At 50.3% G+C, this 16105-nt stretch overlaps 1 protein-coding gene and 1 long non-coding RNA gene across 6 annotated transcripts in view; one reads left to right on the top strand and one right to left on the bottom strand.

Moving 5' to 3' along the window:
• LOC136302746 (serine/threonine-protein phosphatase 2B catalytic subunit gamma isoform) overlaps positions 1-16105 on the bottom strand; it is a 37168-nt gene that overhangs the window by 12492 nt on the left and 8571 nt on the right. For all 4 annotated transcript variants that reach the window (XM_066206266.1, XM_066206267.1, XM_066206268.1 and 1 more), the window contains exons 2-8: positions 8790-8987; positions 8417-8541; positions 2542-2653; positions 1386-1531; positions 1118-1257; positions 564-641; positions 393-487 (exon numbers count right to left, since the gene is read on the bottom strand). In XM_066206266.1, coding sequence (XP_066062363.1) covers positions 393-487; positions 564-641; positions 1118-1257; positions 1386-1531; positions 2542-2653; positions 8417-8541; positions 8790-8987 — 894 coding nt within the window. The remainder of the gene's footprint in view (positions 1-392; positions 488-563; positions 642-1117; positions 1258-1385; positions 1532-2541; positions 2654-8416; positions 8542-8789; positions 8988-16105) is intronic.
• LOC136302747 (uncharacterized) lies at positions 8962-14463 on the top strand. 2 transcript variants are annotated; one of them, XR_010724129.1, is made up of 3 exons: positions 8962-9301; positions 11860-12058; positions 12214-14463. It is a non-coding gene; the product is annotated as an uncharacterized lncRNA (long non-coding RNA). The 2 variants fall into 2 exon arrangements; XR_010724130.1 differs by having other exon boundaries at positions 8971-9301; positions 10489-12058.

The following is a 16105-nucleotide window of genomic DNA, read 5'->3' as shown; positions in this document are numbered from 1 at the left end:
GGGAAAGGGGCTGAGCCTGGAGAAAAGGAGGCTCAGGGGGGATCTTGTGGCTCTGCACATCTCCCTGACAGCAGGAGACAGCCGGGGGGGATTTGGGATCTTATCCCAGGGAACAGGGACAGGGGGAGAGGGAACGGTCCCAGGGAGGCTCAGGGTGGACAGCAGCAGGAATTTCTCCATGGAAAGGGTGCTCAGGCCTTGCAACTGTCCCTGGAGGTGTCCAAGGAGGACCTGGACGTGGCACTCAGTGACAAGGTGGGGATCAGGCACAGGTTGGACTCAACGGCCTTAGAGTTCTTTTCCAACTTAAATTATCCTGTGATTTGGGGAGGGCAGAGTGGCAGAGGGATTTCCTGACCCCTCCCCAAAGAGCAGCAGAGCCCTAGCCTTACCCTTGTTATTATAGACATCTAAGTAATTTGGTGCAGAGAAGATTGTGATTAACGAGGGAAAGCCCGTGGTCTGGCTCTTCCTGTACATTCGGTACCTGCAAAACAGGGCACGAGTTAAACCTGGCCCAGGCCAGCCCAAACCCTGCCCAGCCCCTGGGCTGCAGCACTTACCCAGCATCCTGGGCTTCGTGAGCTCGGATTACGGATAACAAACTATTGTTCTGCAAAAATTCACACACTGCAGGATAACTGGAAGACAAAAAGGGAGGAGAACTCAGCAGGGAGCAAAGGAGAGCACAGAGCTCAGGCTGGTCTTGGTTTCAGGAAACAGCCACTCGTGGGAAACATCCAGTTTCTGTCCAGCACCCCAAAATGGTTTTTCATTCAAAAATTAATTGCAAAGGGTTCTGTTAAACCCTCCCTATAAGTGGACTGTCAGCACAAATCCTTCTTTTTTAGGAAGGAAAGATTATTTCCTAGAGATCCAGGTGCTGAAAACCACTCACAGGGCCAGTCCAAAGAAGCATCTCTGCTGTTTGAGACCCCAGTTCTGCAAAGTAACTCCTCCAAAGACAGCTCAGTATTACAGAAGAAAAAAAAACCCAAGAATTTGTGCACTAGAGCCGAGTGAGGAGAATGTCAGCTACACTGCAAAGCCCCACAGAGTGGCCTGAGCAGCGATTTTAGTGTGAGGGGAGAGGAATGGCCCCTAAAACACCCCTCACCTGTAGAAATAGGAGCAGCCTCGGACAGTGTTGTGGGCAAAATGCTCCAGGGTTTTCTCGTTGCCGTAATCCTCCGAGGGATCCGACCACAGCAGGTCACACATCGGACCAAAGGCTGGAGGCTCCTTAAACCTGTCTAACTGGAGAGGGGGACACAACATCAGGAGGAGCCGTGGCAGGATCCCCACCCTTCCAGCCCCAAATCCACCCGGGAGTGAACCCCACAGGGAAGTGGGAGAGAAGGGAGAAGCCCCTGGAGCTGACTTACTTTCCTAATGTCATCTAGACACGTGATTTCTGGCGACAGGCCCCCGTGGACACACAGGAATTGCTGGTTGAGGAGGGCAGCGAGAGGAAGACAGTCGAAGGTGTCCATGCACGCGTCGTACACTCGCTCCGAGTACTTGATTCGACCTGGGGAGGAGGAATCATCAGTCAGGCTCTGATCGGCTAAAGTGCTGATCAATAAATTCAAGGAACCCAGCTCCTGAAGGAGATATGGGAGCTCAAAATGAAAACGGCCCCCAAATCAAACTCTGCACCTGTGTGTTCATGAAAATACTGATCTAGAATCAAACTCTGCACCTGTGTATTTGTGAAAATACTGATTTAGAATCAGCTCTGCACCTGTGTATTTGTGAAAATACTGACTTGGAATCAAACTTCACACCTGTGTATTTGTGAAAATTCTGATTTAGAATCAAACTGCACGTGTGTATTTGTGAAAATACTGACTTGGAATCAAACTTCGCACCTGTGTATTTGTGAAAATACTGATTTAGAATCAAACTTCACACCCGTCTATTCGTGAAAATACTGACTTGGAACCAAACTTTGCACTTGTGTATTGGTGAAAATTCTGATTTAGAATCAACCCATCATTCCCTGACCTTTCCTCATCGCTGCTTTAAAAATATTCAAATGCTGTGCACAAACCCATCTTTTAAGTGAAAAAACGATCTGAGAGGTAAATGATCCTCCCCAGTGCAAACAGGGAGGAGCAAATCCATCCCCAGTTCCCAACTGCAATCACTGATCCCAGCTGCACAATCTGGAAGTCTTTTGGCACTGATTACACGTTGCTGGGCCTGGAAGTCAGGGAGGGGAGGATGTGTGTGCCTGGCTCATCAGAGGAGAAGTGTTCCCATTTCTTCCCATCCACGCTCTGCCTTTGAAACCAAAAGGCCACAGTTGGTGCTTAGCAGAACATAAAAAGATTTGAGTTTTGGGGTATTTTTTATAGCAGGGGTGGAAGCAGAAGAGCAGGAAAACAAGACAACAGGTTTTTACAGCTCTGATGCCACTCAGAGGCACAAAAATTGAAGCCCACGCCTTCTCACAACACCTTTTTTTTTTTTTTTAAATACATTTTAAAATGTATTATTTAAATGGATTCAAATCCTTCTCCCACTGCTGATACTTACATTCCTGCTTGAAGGTGAAGTACTCTGTGAGGTGCCTGCACTCGTGGTTCCCTCGAAGGAGGAACAACGTTTTGGGATGATTTATCTTTAAACTCCATAAATACAGCACGCACTGCAAGAGAGGCAAGCAGGGGATGTCATAAAATCCTTTCCCAGGGCACTCATCAGCCTGAGACTGCACTAAGAGGTTCTGGGAAGACACCCAAAGTGGAACCCAGCTCCATAATGGGCAGCGGATCTTCTCCTGGCCAAGTGGGGAAAAGCCACGGGGATTTCTCTATATTAGGGCTGACTTGGAGAAGTGACAAATGAGGTCGTAGCCAACTGAAAGCAGCTCGGGGCTGGGTGGGGGCAGTTTTGCTTCTAGCACAAACCAAAGGGAAAAAAAAACCCAACCCTTTTGCACAGCAGCAAAGCAGAACCAGCTGTTTGCTCCAGATGTTCCACTGGGACGGAGACCAGCGAGAGGAGCAGGCGGACAATTTGTCCACGAAACACGCGGAAAATTCAACTTCACCTTCCCCACTGATTTCCCCCCCTCCCCGGTTTTTCTGCTTACGCTACAGTCATGTGAAGTTCAAGCTCAAAACAGGAAAAGCTGAGCCCAAAAAAACAAGCTTAGCTTAGCAAAGCTCTCTGGCTAGCAGCACCTGCAAAGCCGGCGCCTTTGATGAGGCACAGACCAAAGCCAGGCTGAAACAGGGGGTTTTAGCAGAAATATTTCATGCTGGCTTCCCAAAAAAAAGCCTGAGGGAAGGGCTGGGAGGCAGGGAGGGCTCACTCAGCCCGGTGTGCTCGGGCTGACAGCGGCAGAGCCGTTATCTCGCACAGGAAATGTTATCACATTTCCCTCCTTGCTGTGGAGTGCTGGAAGGACAATCCATAACGACAGCAAGCTCCAGGATCTGGATTAAAGTCACTAATAGGAGCTTACCCCGGAGGCTGACAGGCTGCAGGACACGCCTGGGGAACGGGGAGCACCACCAAGTCTGTTCTACACCCTCCAACATTCCCAATCCGGGGCACAGATCCCCGGGAACCAGCTGGAAACAACCTCCAGAACCCAAACGAACCAGTTCCCAGTTGGTTCCCAGCACAGGCAGCTCAGATCTGGTGGTGTTTAAGCACTGAACCTGCAAGGTAAGCTCTGCATGAATCATCCCAGCTGATCCCCAAAACCCTGAGGAGCTGCAAAGCACAGCCTGTGTCTCACTTGGAATTCAACCCCACATTAACAACTTGATTAATTGGGAATTCCAAAAGAGAACGGGGCCAAGGCCAGTAGCAGAAACATGTTTTATTGCATCTGTTACCAGGAGGAATGCTCCCAACAAACCCATTTATAATTATTTTGGGATTTAAAGCTTTAACCTCCCTCTGTTTGCAAGCGAAATGTCACTTTTTTCTGGGCTGGCAGGAGAACTTGGAAGTTGCTATAAATGAACCAAATGACTTGGAGAAAGAACCAGCCCTGGCATCAAAGCAAGGCAGAGATACAGCATCAGTAGGGGAGGGTTTGGGAGGTTGGCAGCTTGCAGAAGAGAGATTTTTAAAACACATTTGAAGGGGTTTAAAGCGAAATGGGGTTGGAATTTGGCACCGCAATTCTTCCTGGACATGCCAGGGACGTGGAGAGCGACCATTCCCTGTGGCTGGAGGCACATCCCAAGGATGTGGGGACTGCCAGGTACCAGGAGGACACGGAGTAAAGGACGTTGAAGAGCCCTCGAGGGCTCCAGAGGGGCTGGAATGAGGAATGAGGGAATTTCTACCCTCGCATGCCTCGGATGCTTCCTGGTGTTTTGCACAGATCCTTTTCCTGGTGTTGTGCCCAGGAATTGATTACTGCCTGTTTGCAATAGCCAAGGAGCAAATCCAGGCAGTCACGGCTCTTTGGGTTTAAATAATTTTAAATAATCTCCTTCTCTCCTTATTCTGCCTCTTTGGGGTGAAGCCTGAAGCCGAGGGTTTGATCCACTTGGAAAGGGAAAGCTCAGCAGGACACAGGGAAAGGATTTCCAAGAGGAATTGGGACTTGCAAGCCCAAAAATGCAAGAGGGGCTGGTGCCAAACCTGCCCCCACCACGACCTCCCTCACCATTGCCAAAACCTGGCATTTGTAAGAAGTTTTACACACAGAGCCTGCCAGAGTGGGACCAGAGGCAAAACTCCCAAATCCAGCTCACAAATCCACCTTCACTCCCACTTTACAGGGCTGACTGACTCTCTTTGATATTACTCAGGATCTCTTTAATATTATTCTGGATAAAAAGTGCATTAAACCAAGATTAACATATAATTCCATAATTAGACAGCAATCACGTGTCCTGTCATAATTGGATTGGAAGAACTGGCCTGGGAAAGGTGCATGCCATGAGCACACCACTTTTCCTGATAAATTTCCTCTTTCCATGGATTCTGCTCCTGGTCATAACAATTGCTTTACTTTCTAATTTAACAAAATCGTTCTATTCATTGTATTGCAGCTTCATGGGCGGGGATGGTCCTTCCCTGCCACGAGCACAGACCTCTCTTGTGCCGTTCTGGGATTTGGGACTAAAAGCTTAATGAAAGGAGCGTTTTTCCCACTGGGAATCCTTCAGCAGGGCCCTGCCTCATCAGCATCTCCCAACAGAGGAATTCATCCCGATTTCCGTGCTGCCTGTCAGCCCCGCAGCCTGGAGCTGGGAGCTGTGACCCGTCAGTCTCGCTGTCACAGCGGGTTTGGGACAGCAAACCCTTCCCCAAGTCCCCTTCCAGCAGCATTCCAGCTTTCACACGTTTCTTCCCCTCTCCCCTCACAATTCTTTACTTTAAAAAAAACCAAACCAAAACCATCAACCAATCCACTCTCCGTGGCCTCATTATACTGGGAATTCATGTTTTTAAATGCGAATTTCCCTAAGCCAGAGGGCCCAGCAAGAATCTGTTGAATGATTTGTTGCCGACATCCAGCTGAGCTGATGAACTGAGAGGCTTCAGGGGGGAATGGGGGCGTTTTTGAAAGGTTTTGTCTGAGCCACAAATTCCTCCTTTTATCTGGACAAGCAAGGGGAACACCTGGAAGGGATATTTGGCCCTTACACCTCCTTGGCCCCCCGCTCTGGCATCGTTTCCTGCCTGCCTGCAGCAGGATGCAATTAAACCATCCCCTCCTATTTCATCCCGTTAAAAGGTCACGGTTATGGAATCGTGGAATATCCTGAAGCTGGGAGGAATCCACAGGGATTCCAACGCCTGGCTCTGCTCAGGGCACCCCCAGCTGCTTGGGGCAGGCACTGGATCATCTCCCCACAGATGCCAAATTTCGTGTGCTGACTCACGAGGCTGCTGCTGCTGCACCTCACCTTCCCAGCAGTGACATCGCAGGGAAAACCTGGATGTTTTTCCATCTGGGATAGTCCAAACATGCTGTTGTTTTACCACAGAAAGCAGATTTCGCACAGCCAGGTGGGAATCTCTTGCAGCACAGTGCAGTAGGTGGAAGGGAGAGGCACGTGGGAATGAAATTCTGCCTTATCCTGATGTTTGGAGCAGCCCCTGCCTGTGCCCATCAAAGCCCACCCTGAGCTCTGGGATCAGAGGATTCTCCAGGGGGAATCTGTGGCATTTCCGCTGCAACATGGGGAGAAAGGGAAGGAGGAGAGGAAAAAGCAGCAGGAAACAAAAGATAAAACATCTTTTTTGCCCCACTACCTCAGTTCTCCAAGGCCATACATCGTCTTGGAATTCCTCCACGTTATCACAGGCAGAGAGGACAAAGGGGAATGGATTTGAACTAAAAGGGGATTTAGACGGGATATTGGGAAGAATTTCTTCCCTGGGAAGGTGGGGAGGCCTTGGCATAAGTTGCCCAGAGAAGCTGGGAAAGACTTCCTCATCCCTGGAAGTGTCAAAGATTGGATGGGGCTTGGAGCAACCTGGGATACTGGAAGGTGTCCCTGCCCAGGGCAGGGCGTGGAACTGGATGGGATTTAAGGTTCTTTCCAAGCCAAACCATTCCATGATTCTGTGATGATCCCAGCATGGAGAGACCAGCACTCCTGGAGATCTGTGAGTAAAATCTCCGTGTCAGCTCAATCCTGGGCTAAGAGCAGAGAGTGGGAGCAGCACTTTTCCACCCAGGATCTACACAATCCATACTCAACACCTCTCATTTGAAGATTCTTGGGTTAACACCAAAAAAAATCCACCTTTTCTCTCAGAAGCAGCTGCTGTTCTGGAATATAATCCCTTTTCCAGGTGAACACATTCCCACTGCAAACCCAGCCAAGCAACCCAGAGGAGCAGTGGGATGTGTCCTTCCCCTTCCTCCCTGGGGGGCTCCTCCTGCCAGCAGCACCCCAAACCCCAGCAGACCCAGCCCCACCTCGGCTGCATCCGTCCCAGCTCCCCTGGAAGCTGCTCCTCGTCACACCTTGGCTCCCTGTCAGGATTCCAGGCCTGGAACAGAGCCAGGGGCTGCTGGAGCTCAAGCTGTCAGCCCTGCTCTCCCTAAATCCTCTGCAGAATCCTTCAAAGAACCCCTTGCACTCATCCCTAACAGTTCCTCCCCAAAAAATTTTCGCTGGGGAAGATTCCTCTGCAGAGCCAGCGGCTCAGCTGCTCCTGCAGCCTCTTTTTTTTTTTTTTTTTTTTTTTTCTCCCCAAGAGAAATCATTCCCTCTGTTATTCCAGCTGATCTCAGCCACATTTCAGGCCCCTGCTCGCCCAAAAAGCCCTTCCTTACGTTGCTTCCAACTGGGATAAGCGCTCCACTTCCCCTCCGCCCTGCCTCTGTGAACCCAGATGGCTGCAACCCCTCGGGATTTGTGGCATTTGTCCCTTCCTGTCCCATCCCAGGTCTCCACTGAGCCAGCAGCAGCCACGGGGACCCACTGAATCCTTCATCCTCCCGACCAACAACTCCCAATTTCTTGCTCACGAAATCCCAGGGAGCTGCCAAGCCCTGTCACAGCCCAGGTGACTCCAGCTCCTCTCTCCTGACCCCATTCCAGGGTTTTCAGAGGGAAGCAGTGACTCAGGCACGTGGCCCTTTCTCTCCCTGCTCGCTCCTGAATCCTGCAGCTTTTTTCAGCGTTTGCTTCCCACTGCCTGGTGGGATCCTGTTGCCTGCAAGGCACCACGGACTGTCCCTCTCCTGCCCCTGAGTGACAGCTCCAAGTGACATTAGAGCCACTCCAGAAGGCAGAGGTCGGGCATTAACCCCATCGCTGCCACTCCACTGAGCCAAAGACTGGGACATCATTTTCCTGACCAAAATCACACTCTGAGTTTATCAGCATTGCTTTCATTTCAGCATGCAGAACTCCATTGTAGGGTAAAACCCAGCATGAGAGAGCTGGGTTTGGCGTTTGGACTGATTCTGAGCTGGTTTTGAACTCATTCTGAACTACATTTTACTGATTTTGAGCTTTATTTAATTGATTATGAACTGTACTTTATTGTGCTGCATTTGAACTGATTCTGAGCTTTGTTTTACTGACTTTGAGCTGTTATTTTTACTGATTCTGAGCTGCATTTAATTGATTCTGAGCTGCATCTAATTGATTTTGAGTCACATTTTAACTATTCTGAGAGGTATTAAACTGATTTGGGGCTGTATTTAACGGATTCTGAGCTGGATTGTATTGATTCTGAGCTGAATTTGAACTGATTTTGAGCTGGTTTTAACTGATTCTGAGCTGGATTTTACCGACCTGCATTTGAACTGATTCTGAGTTGAATTTTACTGATTCTGAGCTGAGTTTGAACTGATTCTGAGCTGAGTTTGAACTGATTCTGAGTTGTATTTAACTGATTCTGAGCTGAATTTGACATGAGGTTCAACACTTTGGGTTCCTTTAGCCCCAGCACCCCCAAACTCCTCGGTCACCTCTATACTGAAGTAGCCTCTGTCCACGTAGTCCCCCAGGAAGAGGTAGCGGGTGTTATTGGGTGATCCTCCCACTTCAAACAGCTTCATCAGGTCAAAGAACTGCCCGTGGATGTCACCACACACTGGGGGAGGAAGAACAGCACAAAAGAGGGACAGAATTACCACGCTAAGAAAAGCAAGGTCACGACAGCGGCGAGGAGCAGAGCGAGCACCGGCAAAATCCACTCTTCTGAGAGCTCAGGAGAGTTAAAAAAACCTTGTGAGTGGAAGAAACAGGGGGAAAAAAAAAAAAACCAACCCAAAAAACCAAACCAAAGCCTGCTGGGGTTCTCCTGGCTGTTACTCAGGATTCCAGCCCCTGAGCTCTGACCTGTGATTGGAGCCTCCACTTCGATCATGGTCTTCTCGTGCCTCAGGATGGCGGCGCCGTCGTTGATGATTTTCAGCGCCGCGTCCTCCTCCAGCCGCCCTTCCTTCACCAAGTGGCTCTTGAGGACATCGAGCCTCGGCTTCCCATCCTCAAACACCTCCTTCAGAGTGAGCCGCTGCGTGGGAGGGAATGGGACAGCTGGAAAGGCAAGGGAAAGGGAAGGAGTCAGCAACACGGCGCGTTTTCGGGGAGAGGGAACGACGGGCTTTGCTTCCCAGCCTCGAGCTGACACCCAGAAACGGAATTTCCACTGAAACGATGCTCTCGAATACTGAGAAGAGAGCTGAGCTGCTGGAGCCACCTCTCAGCTTGGTTCAAACCCCGCTTGGTGCAGCCTAAACGCCCATCCCAGAGCTGCCTCCCAATCCCAAGGGGACGGCCGGCATTGGAACCTACAGCAGATTCCATGGAAATATCAGCAAAACCAGGAAAAGCAGGAACCAGAGAGCCAGGTAGGAGGACCAACATGTAAAATTCTTCCTTATCAGGAAACCACACATCCCCCAAAAAGAAGAATTTGCTCCTCTTTACCCCAATACATCAAAAAGCTTTACCCCCAAAAAGCAGAATTTGCCCTTCTCTGCCCCAATACCTTGAAAAACTTCACCCCAAGCTTAGAAACTGGCAAATCTTGACGGATTCCAATATTTAAGGTAAGTTAAGGCCTCAGCTATTTGCAGCATGTTCCTTAGTTTTTAACTCTGGATAGAAAAATGCCCCATCAAAAACTGCTACTATTACTATTATTACTATTATTATTATTATTATTGTCATAATCATAATTATTTCATAGTATGGAATAGGATGGTGTGGGAGAAGGTGACCTCTAGCAGAAATTAAGTAAAAAAAAACCAAAAACACAAACAAAAAAAAAACAGAACAAAAATCAGAGTTTTCAGTAAAAATCTGAATTCCTCATCTCCCTTCTCCCAGGCCCGGCTAATTAAAAAAAGATGGGAGCACACATGATCCTGGTGTAATATTTAAAAGGCTGTACAGTGTCTTGAATTAAAATGAATTCCAGGAAGGAGGCCTGGATGTTTGGGAAGAACTGGGAATAAAACCCTGTGCAACAGACCCGAGTGCGTGGCCTGGCTGCCAGCAGCTCCTGCAATCCACGGAGTGATGGGAATCTTATCCCAGGGATCCTCTCAGATCCCCCATTTCCTCCCCAAATCAGTAAAAGCAGGATTTCCTCACCCTCTGGGGTCAGCATCCCCCGGCTGTGGCAGGACCAGAACGACCCCAGCCAAGCAATGGGATGAGGAGGAGAGGCTGGGATGGGGTTTGCTTTGGCGTGATCCACACAGAGCTCCAAGAAAAGCCTCTTATCCCAGTGCAGATCCCACAGGGAGCAGGAATCGCCCTCCCAGCCTCGGGGATAAGGCACAAACCTCCCCCAAAAACGTGCTGGAAGCTCTGCTGTCCGTAGGGATGCGGGCAGCTGGACACACCACCTCACCCTTGCCAGGCAGCCCCCAAAATATCCCAAAATCTGGAATGCAGCGGGTTTTTTCACGGGGATTTTAATGGTGGTGGTGCCAGCCTGTGTCTGAGTAAGCACCTCCAGCAGCCTCTGTGAGCAAGGAACCCACCCACTGGATAATGAACCATCTCTCCATCATTCCCCTTCTCCCAGGAGCGTGCCGTGCTGGAAGGCAGATTTACACCGAGCTGGAATCCAGCTCCGATGGAAAATACCTGGGATGTAAATCATCAAATCCCTGCCCTCATCCATCACCCAGCAAAGACCACACCTGGAGGGCTGTGCCCAGTCCTGGGAGCCTCACTGAGGGGCTGGGGTGAATCCAGGGAAGGGAACGGAGCTGGGAAAGGGGCTGGAGAATTCCTGAGGGAGCTGGGAAAGGGGCTCAGCCTGGAGGAAAAGGAGGCTCAGGGGGGACCTTGTGGCTCTGCACAACTCCTTGCCAGGAGGGGACAGCTGGGGGGGATTTGGGATCTTCTCCCAGGGAACAGGGACAGGAGGAGAGGGAACGGCCTCAGGCTGGGCCAGGGGAGGTCAGGTTGGACAGCAGCAGAAATTTCTTCCTGGAAAGGGCTGCTAAATATAGGAAGGGATTGCCCAGGGAGGTTTGGAGTCCCCATCCCTGGAGGTGTCCAGGGAACACCTGGATGTGACACTCAGCTCTGGGCTGGTGACAAGGTGGGGATCGGCCACAGCTTGGACCTGGTGACCCTGGAGCTCCCCTCCAACCCGAACCATCCCATGACACGCTAAAATACGTTCAATTTCCCAGGATAGAGCTGGCCAAATAACACAGTGAGAACAGCGGTGCCACGGCTCCCTTTTTAAATGCAAATCCAGCAGCAATTTACCCTGAAAACCCCAAGAGGAAACGCAGAGAGGCGGCACAAGAGATTCTTTACAGCTGAACATCAATTTTCAAATCACAGGAACCGCAGGAGTGGCTCTAATGAAAGGGGAGCTGGTGCCTGCAAGGAGGTGGCCCCGCTTTCATCGACCCCTTTGGAAGTTGTGCTCTGGTGTCCCACATGCCTGGAACGCTCCAGAGCCTTCCCCACCAAGCTGCCAATTAAAGAGGGTTAAACCAGACCTGCTTAAACCAACACGGGCTGCAGCAGGGCTTGTACTGCAGCCACAGCTCAGCTCTGCTCCAAAAAAGACCCCTCTGGAGAGGCATAAAAAAAATCATTTTGCAGGGTTTTTCCCCTCTGGGTCACTGTGAGGTCGGCAGTGCTGCGGGAGGAAAGGAGGGAAGATGTGGGGCTGACACCAACGGGATCGGTTGGGATGAGGGAGGGCCAAAGGAGTTGGGTGGAAATGCAGGTCCAGGATTTGGAACGAGGGATTTGTTGGGCCACTGTGAGGCTGGAAAACGATTTGTAAGTACTACAAACCCTGTGGTTGTCCTGGCATCTGCCATCGGACTCCAAAGGGAGCCAGGGAGCACTTGGGAGGGCAAATGCTTCACGAGGAAGAGAACAGAGGAACAGAAACCATCCATCTCCATATTCCCCATCACTGCAGGCCCTCGAGCACGGCCCCAAGGAAGTGACAAGGCCCAGAAGTCAGGGTGGAGAGCTGAGCAAAGACGGGATGTGACCCCAGGACAGCAGAGCCCAATCCAGAGATCCACAGAAAGCTCCTGGCTTTTGCCTTTTCCTCGTAGCCCCAGCGAGCAAAGTTATGCAAGATCAAATCTGAGGCTTCAGCCAAGAACTTTTATGTAAGTTCCCTCCTTGGCTTTGCACAGCTCCACTCCCACAGGGAGCTGGGCACGACCAGGAACCGGCTCCTCCTCGGCTCTGCCAGGCTTCAGTCACCCCACCTCAGTTAAAGATCTCGGTTTTATCCTTATCCACGCTCCATTCTCTTGGACAGGGGGAAGAGGATGCTCCTGCAGCCAAGGCTAGGCTCTCCAACAGCAGGAACAGCCCTTAGAGCAAACTGACCTGGGATTTTGTACCTCCAGGGCATGGAGAGACTCACCCAGTTCCTGCTCCTGTCTGAATAATGAGATAACTCCTTATCTCACAAAAAATATCAGAGTCCTGGAATGGCCTGGGATGGAAGGACCTTCCACTGTCCCAGGTTGCTCCAAGCCCTGCCCAGCCCTCCAGGGACACTGCCAGGGATCCAGGGGCAGCCACAGCTTCTCTGGGAATTCCATCCCAGCTCCTCCCCACCCTCACAGGGAAGAATTCCTTCTGTTTATCCACCCTAAATTTCCCCTCTTTCAGCTCAAACCCACTGCTCCGGTCACTGAAACTCCATGGTTGGTTCTGGAATGCCCAGGCAGTGCAGACACAGAGGGTGAAGCTCATCCTCAGAGCCAGCTCCCAAATAATTCATGAAAATGATGGATAAAATACTCACAACGCTCCCAAGAATTAAACCCTGTGACCTCTGTGCCACCTTCCCTCGGCACACAAACCCGAGTGCTGCACCCAGCCTTGTTTGAACAGTGAAATCTGCAAGTCTGGGGTTTGTAATTCCACCAAGGGCATCCAAAGCCATTCCCAGGAAAAGGCAATTCCTGCTCCACCAACAGGACACGCGCTGAGGGAAAACCCACAAACAAAAGGACACAAGGGAAGTTTTTAGGGTGTGAAACGGTGTAAAGGGTCAGGTGTGTCCCAAGGGAAAATGAAAAGGAAATTGAAAGGAAAATCAAAGGGATCTGGACTCCAGATTCCATTTCCCACCAAATTAGCACGGATTTTACTTGCCAGGCCACAGGCAAGGGGGCATTTGCAACGCTCTGAAAGTGCATGGACAGTTAAGGATGGGAGAATTTGGGAAAAAGCTGTTTTCCCACCACCAGCATCGCTCATCTCTCAGTGCCAGTTGAAAATCCTGCAGGAAAAAAAAAAAAAATCCCATTCCTCCCTAAGCCTGTCCTTAAAACGCATTTAAAATTCAGCTTCACCAGGGCTCCCCATCCCCACCTCCAGGCAGGGAAAACAAAGTGATCCACAAATGATTGTTTATACATCCCGGAGTCCCTTGGATGGCTGGAGGGAGCAGCTGAGTCGGATTCATTACTGAAAAAGGAGCAGGAGCTCCGTGCCCGGAGTGGCAGCGCTGGCCAAACGCTGCTCCCAGGGTCTGCAGGGACAAGGAGTCCCCTCAATCCCCCCAGAAAAATCCCACAGGATTCAGAATTCTCAAAAACAAACTGCAGAGAGGTTTCCCTGGAGCTCCTGCTGCACATCTGGGAGCGAACCCAAAGCAAAGCCCCTTCCCTGCTTGCTCCTCGTCGTGGGGCAGATGGTGAGAGATGCACTTTGGGGAAAAACAAAAGCGCATTTTGGGGCAAAAGCGAGGGTTTGGACAGTGAGGATGCAGGATGGGCTGTCAGAGGTAGAAAATTCCCATGAAAACTCCACCAGGAGCCATCCAAACCCCCTGTGAAAGGGAAAACCAGCTGCCTCCAGGGCTGAGCTGGGCACAGCACGAGCAGCAGGGTGAGGTTTTTCTCCTTTCCCTCTTTCCCAATTTCCAAACAGCCCAACGTTATTTTTATCCGATATTTTATTCCCATTCACACCTAACCTACATTCATCCATTCAAAGCTGAGTCCAGGGCTCACATGGAGCCGCCTCAGAGGGAATAATGTGGAGAAATCCAGCACAGAAAGGCCAAGGAAATGGCTTTTTTTTTTTTTTTTCTGGGAAAAAAGTGGATTTTCAGCTTTCAGAGTCATTAACAGGAAATAAACCCCTGGAGGCAGGGGATGGATGTCACTGTCACTCCAGCAGCGCTCCTGCCACCCTGCTTTTCCTGCTGCTCCATCCCAGATCCAGGCCAAAAGCAAGGACAGGGTGGATCTCAGCAGCTGGGTGATGTTGGAATTCCAGAATCCCAGAATTATCCAGCTTGGAGAAGCCCTCCAAGGTCATCAATTCCAACCCCCACTTTGTCCCCAGTTCAGAGCGCTCACTGCCACATCCAGGCATTCCCTGGAAACCTCCAGGGATGGGAATTCCACCCCCTCCCAACGCCTGACCACCCTATTTATCAGCACCCACTCCATTTTCCACGGAATAATCGCTGCTCTTCCCAAAAATTTTTAAACCACACGAATTTCTGGTCATTAAACACAAAATATCTTCGCTTTAAGAATCGCCACCCTGATTTCTGGGAGGTTTTTTTCTCCCCTGAAGTGCCCTGATGCGAGAACCTGCAAAACCAGGTGTGTGTGTGTGTGTGTGTGTGTGCGTTTGATATCCTGATTTTTCCTTGGATCAAGCCCTGACAAATCATCTGTGCCATTTTTCAGGGCTGGCACGGGCAGCCTGACCCTGCCATGGCACAGAACTTCTTGTTCCAGCTGCAGGAATTCTGTGGGGAAAAAAAAAAAAAAAAAAAAAAAAAAAAAAAAGGGGGAAAAAAAAAAGTGGAGCTTGATCACCTCCCACCTGAGGAAACAAGTAACTTTTCTCCCTTATTAAAATAAACATTAATATCCAAGAAAAATCACCAAATAGTGATGTGCCAGCCAATTATTAAAGCCAGCAATTATTATTATTATTATTATTATTATTGCTATTTCCATCTGTTTTCCCCCAAATTTTTGCATGTTCCAATCCTCCTTTTTTTTTTTTGCTCCGGGTAAAGAACCTCCAGATTTCAGAAGTTCCGGAGAACTCACTAATAGAGGGGGAAATAAAAAATTGCAGAGTTCTGCCTCTCAGCCCTGGCAGTGCTGCAGGAAGCCCACGAGATTTGGGGTTATCTGAATTCCTCTGGAACAGGAGATCCTTTGAAGGGACGGAGTTTTATAACGTCCCAGTTTTATCCAGAACTCCTCGGAGCTGTGCCCGACCTCCCAGAGCTGCTTCTGATCCTCACCTGGAGCCACGGATTCCTTTTTGTAGGACAACCAGAATTATCTCCTCACAATAACCCTAAAAATATCTGCATTGTACGAGCCCGAATGAATGATTTCTTCGAAGGGGACAGTCACAGTTCAGCCCAAAACAGAGGTGGGATGAACCGGGGGAGCGGCAAATCTGTCCCTGCCTCATCAGCTCCCTCCCAGGAGTAACACCCAAAATTTGAGGCCACGTTGGGAGAAGCTGGCAGGCCTCTGCAGGGGCTGAGCAGGAGCCAGGTGCATTTAAGGCTAAAAAAAGCAGGTGACAGCTCCGAGTATGGAAATGCAAACACAAACAGAGCACAGCCCCGGCCGCGCTCGCGGCTCCCACGGAAACACGGCGTGTGGAGCCAGGAGGATAAAAAACCACACAGACCCAAGCCCAGCCATGAATTCCCAAGGAAATAGCACAGAATTCCAGAATGGTTTGGGTGGGAAGGGACCTTCAGGATGATCTCATTCCACTACACCTTCCCCTAGGTCAGGTTGCTCCAACCTGGACTTGGCCACTTCCAGGGATGGGGCGGGCACAGATTTTCTGGGAAAACCATTCCAGTGCCTCAGCACCCTCACAGGGAAGAAACAAATACTGAAACCTCACAGCTCCCTGAACTGTGCTCATGGCTCCCTAAAATCCTTGGGATAGCAGGTGATTGTCCGGATCATTCCAGAGGTGGCAGTGACGGTCCCACGAGGTGGAGCTGGAACTCTGCTCCCGGTGGAGCCAGGCAGGATTAAACCCGGGAGTATTTAATTAGAACAGAGGCGACTTAAGCCACACCAGGCAGCAGCAGAGCTGCTCCCAAAGCCTTCCTGGCATGGCAGCCAGGGCTCTTCACACCCCACATCCTGCCCTGACTCTGGAATGAAGCTCAACCCACATCTGCATCCGTG

This window comes from Chamaea fasciata, unplaced genomic scaffold (genome assembly GCF_029207755.1).
Source record: "Chamaea fasciata isolate MVZ Bird 193981 ecotype frontalis unplaced genomic scaffold, bChaFas1.0.hap1 SCAF_30, whole genome shotgun sequence".
NCBI classification, from domain to species: domain Eukaryota; kingdom Metazoa; phylum Chordata; class Aves; order Passeriformes; family Sylviidae; genus Chamaea; species Chamaea fasciata.
Note: the sequence above shows the minus strand (reverse complement) of the source record. Positions and strands in the feature narration are given on the sequence as shown.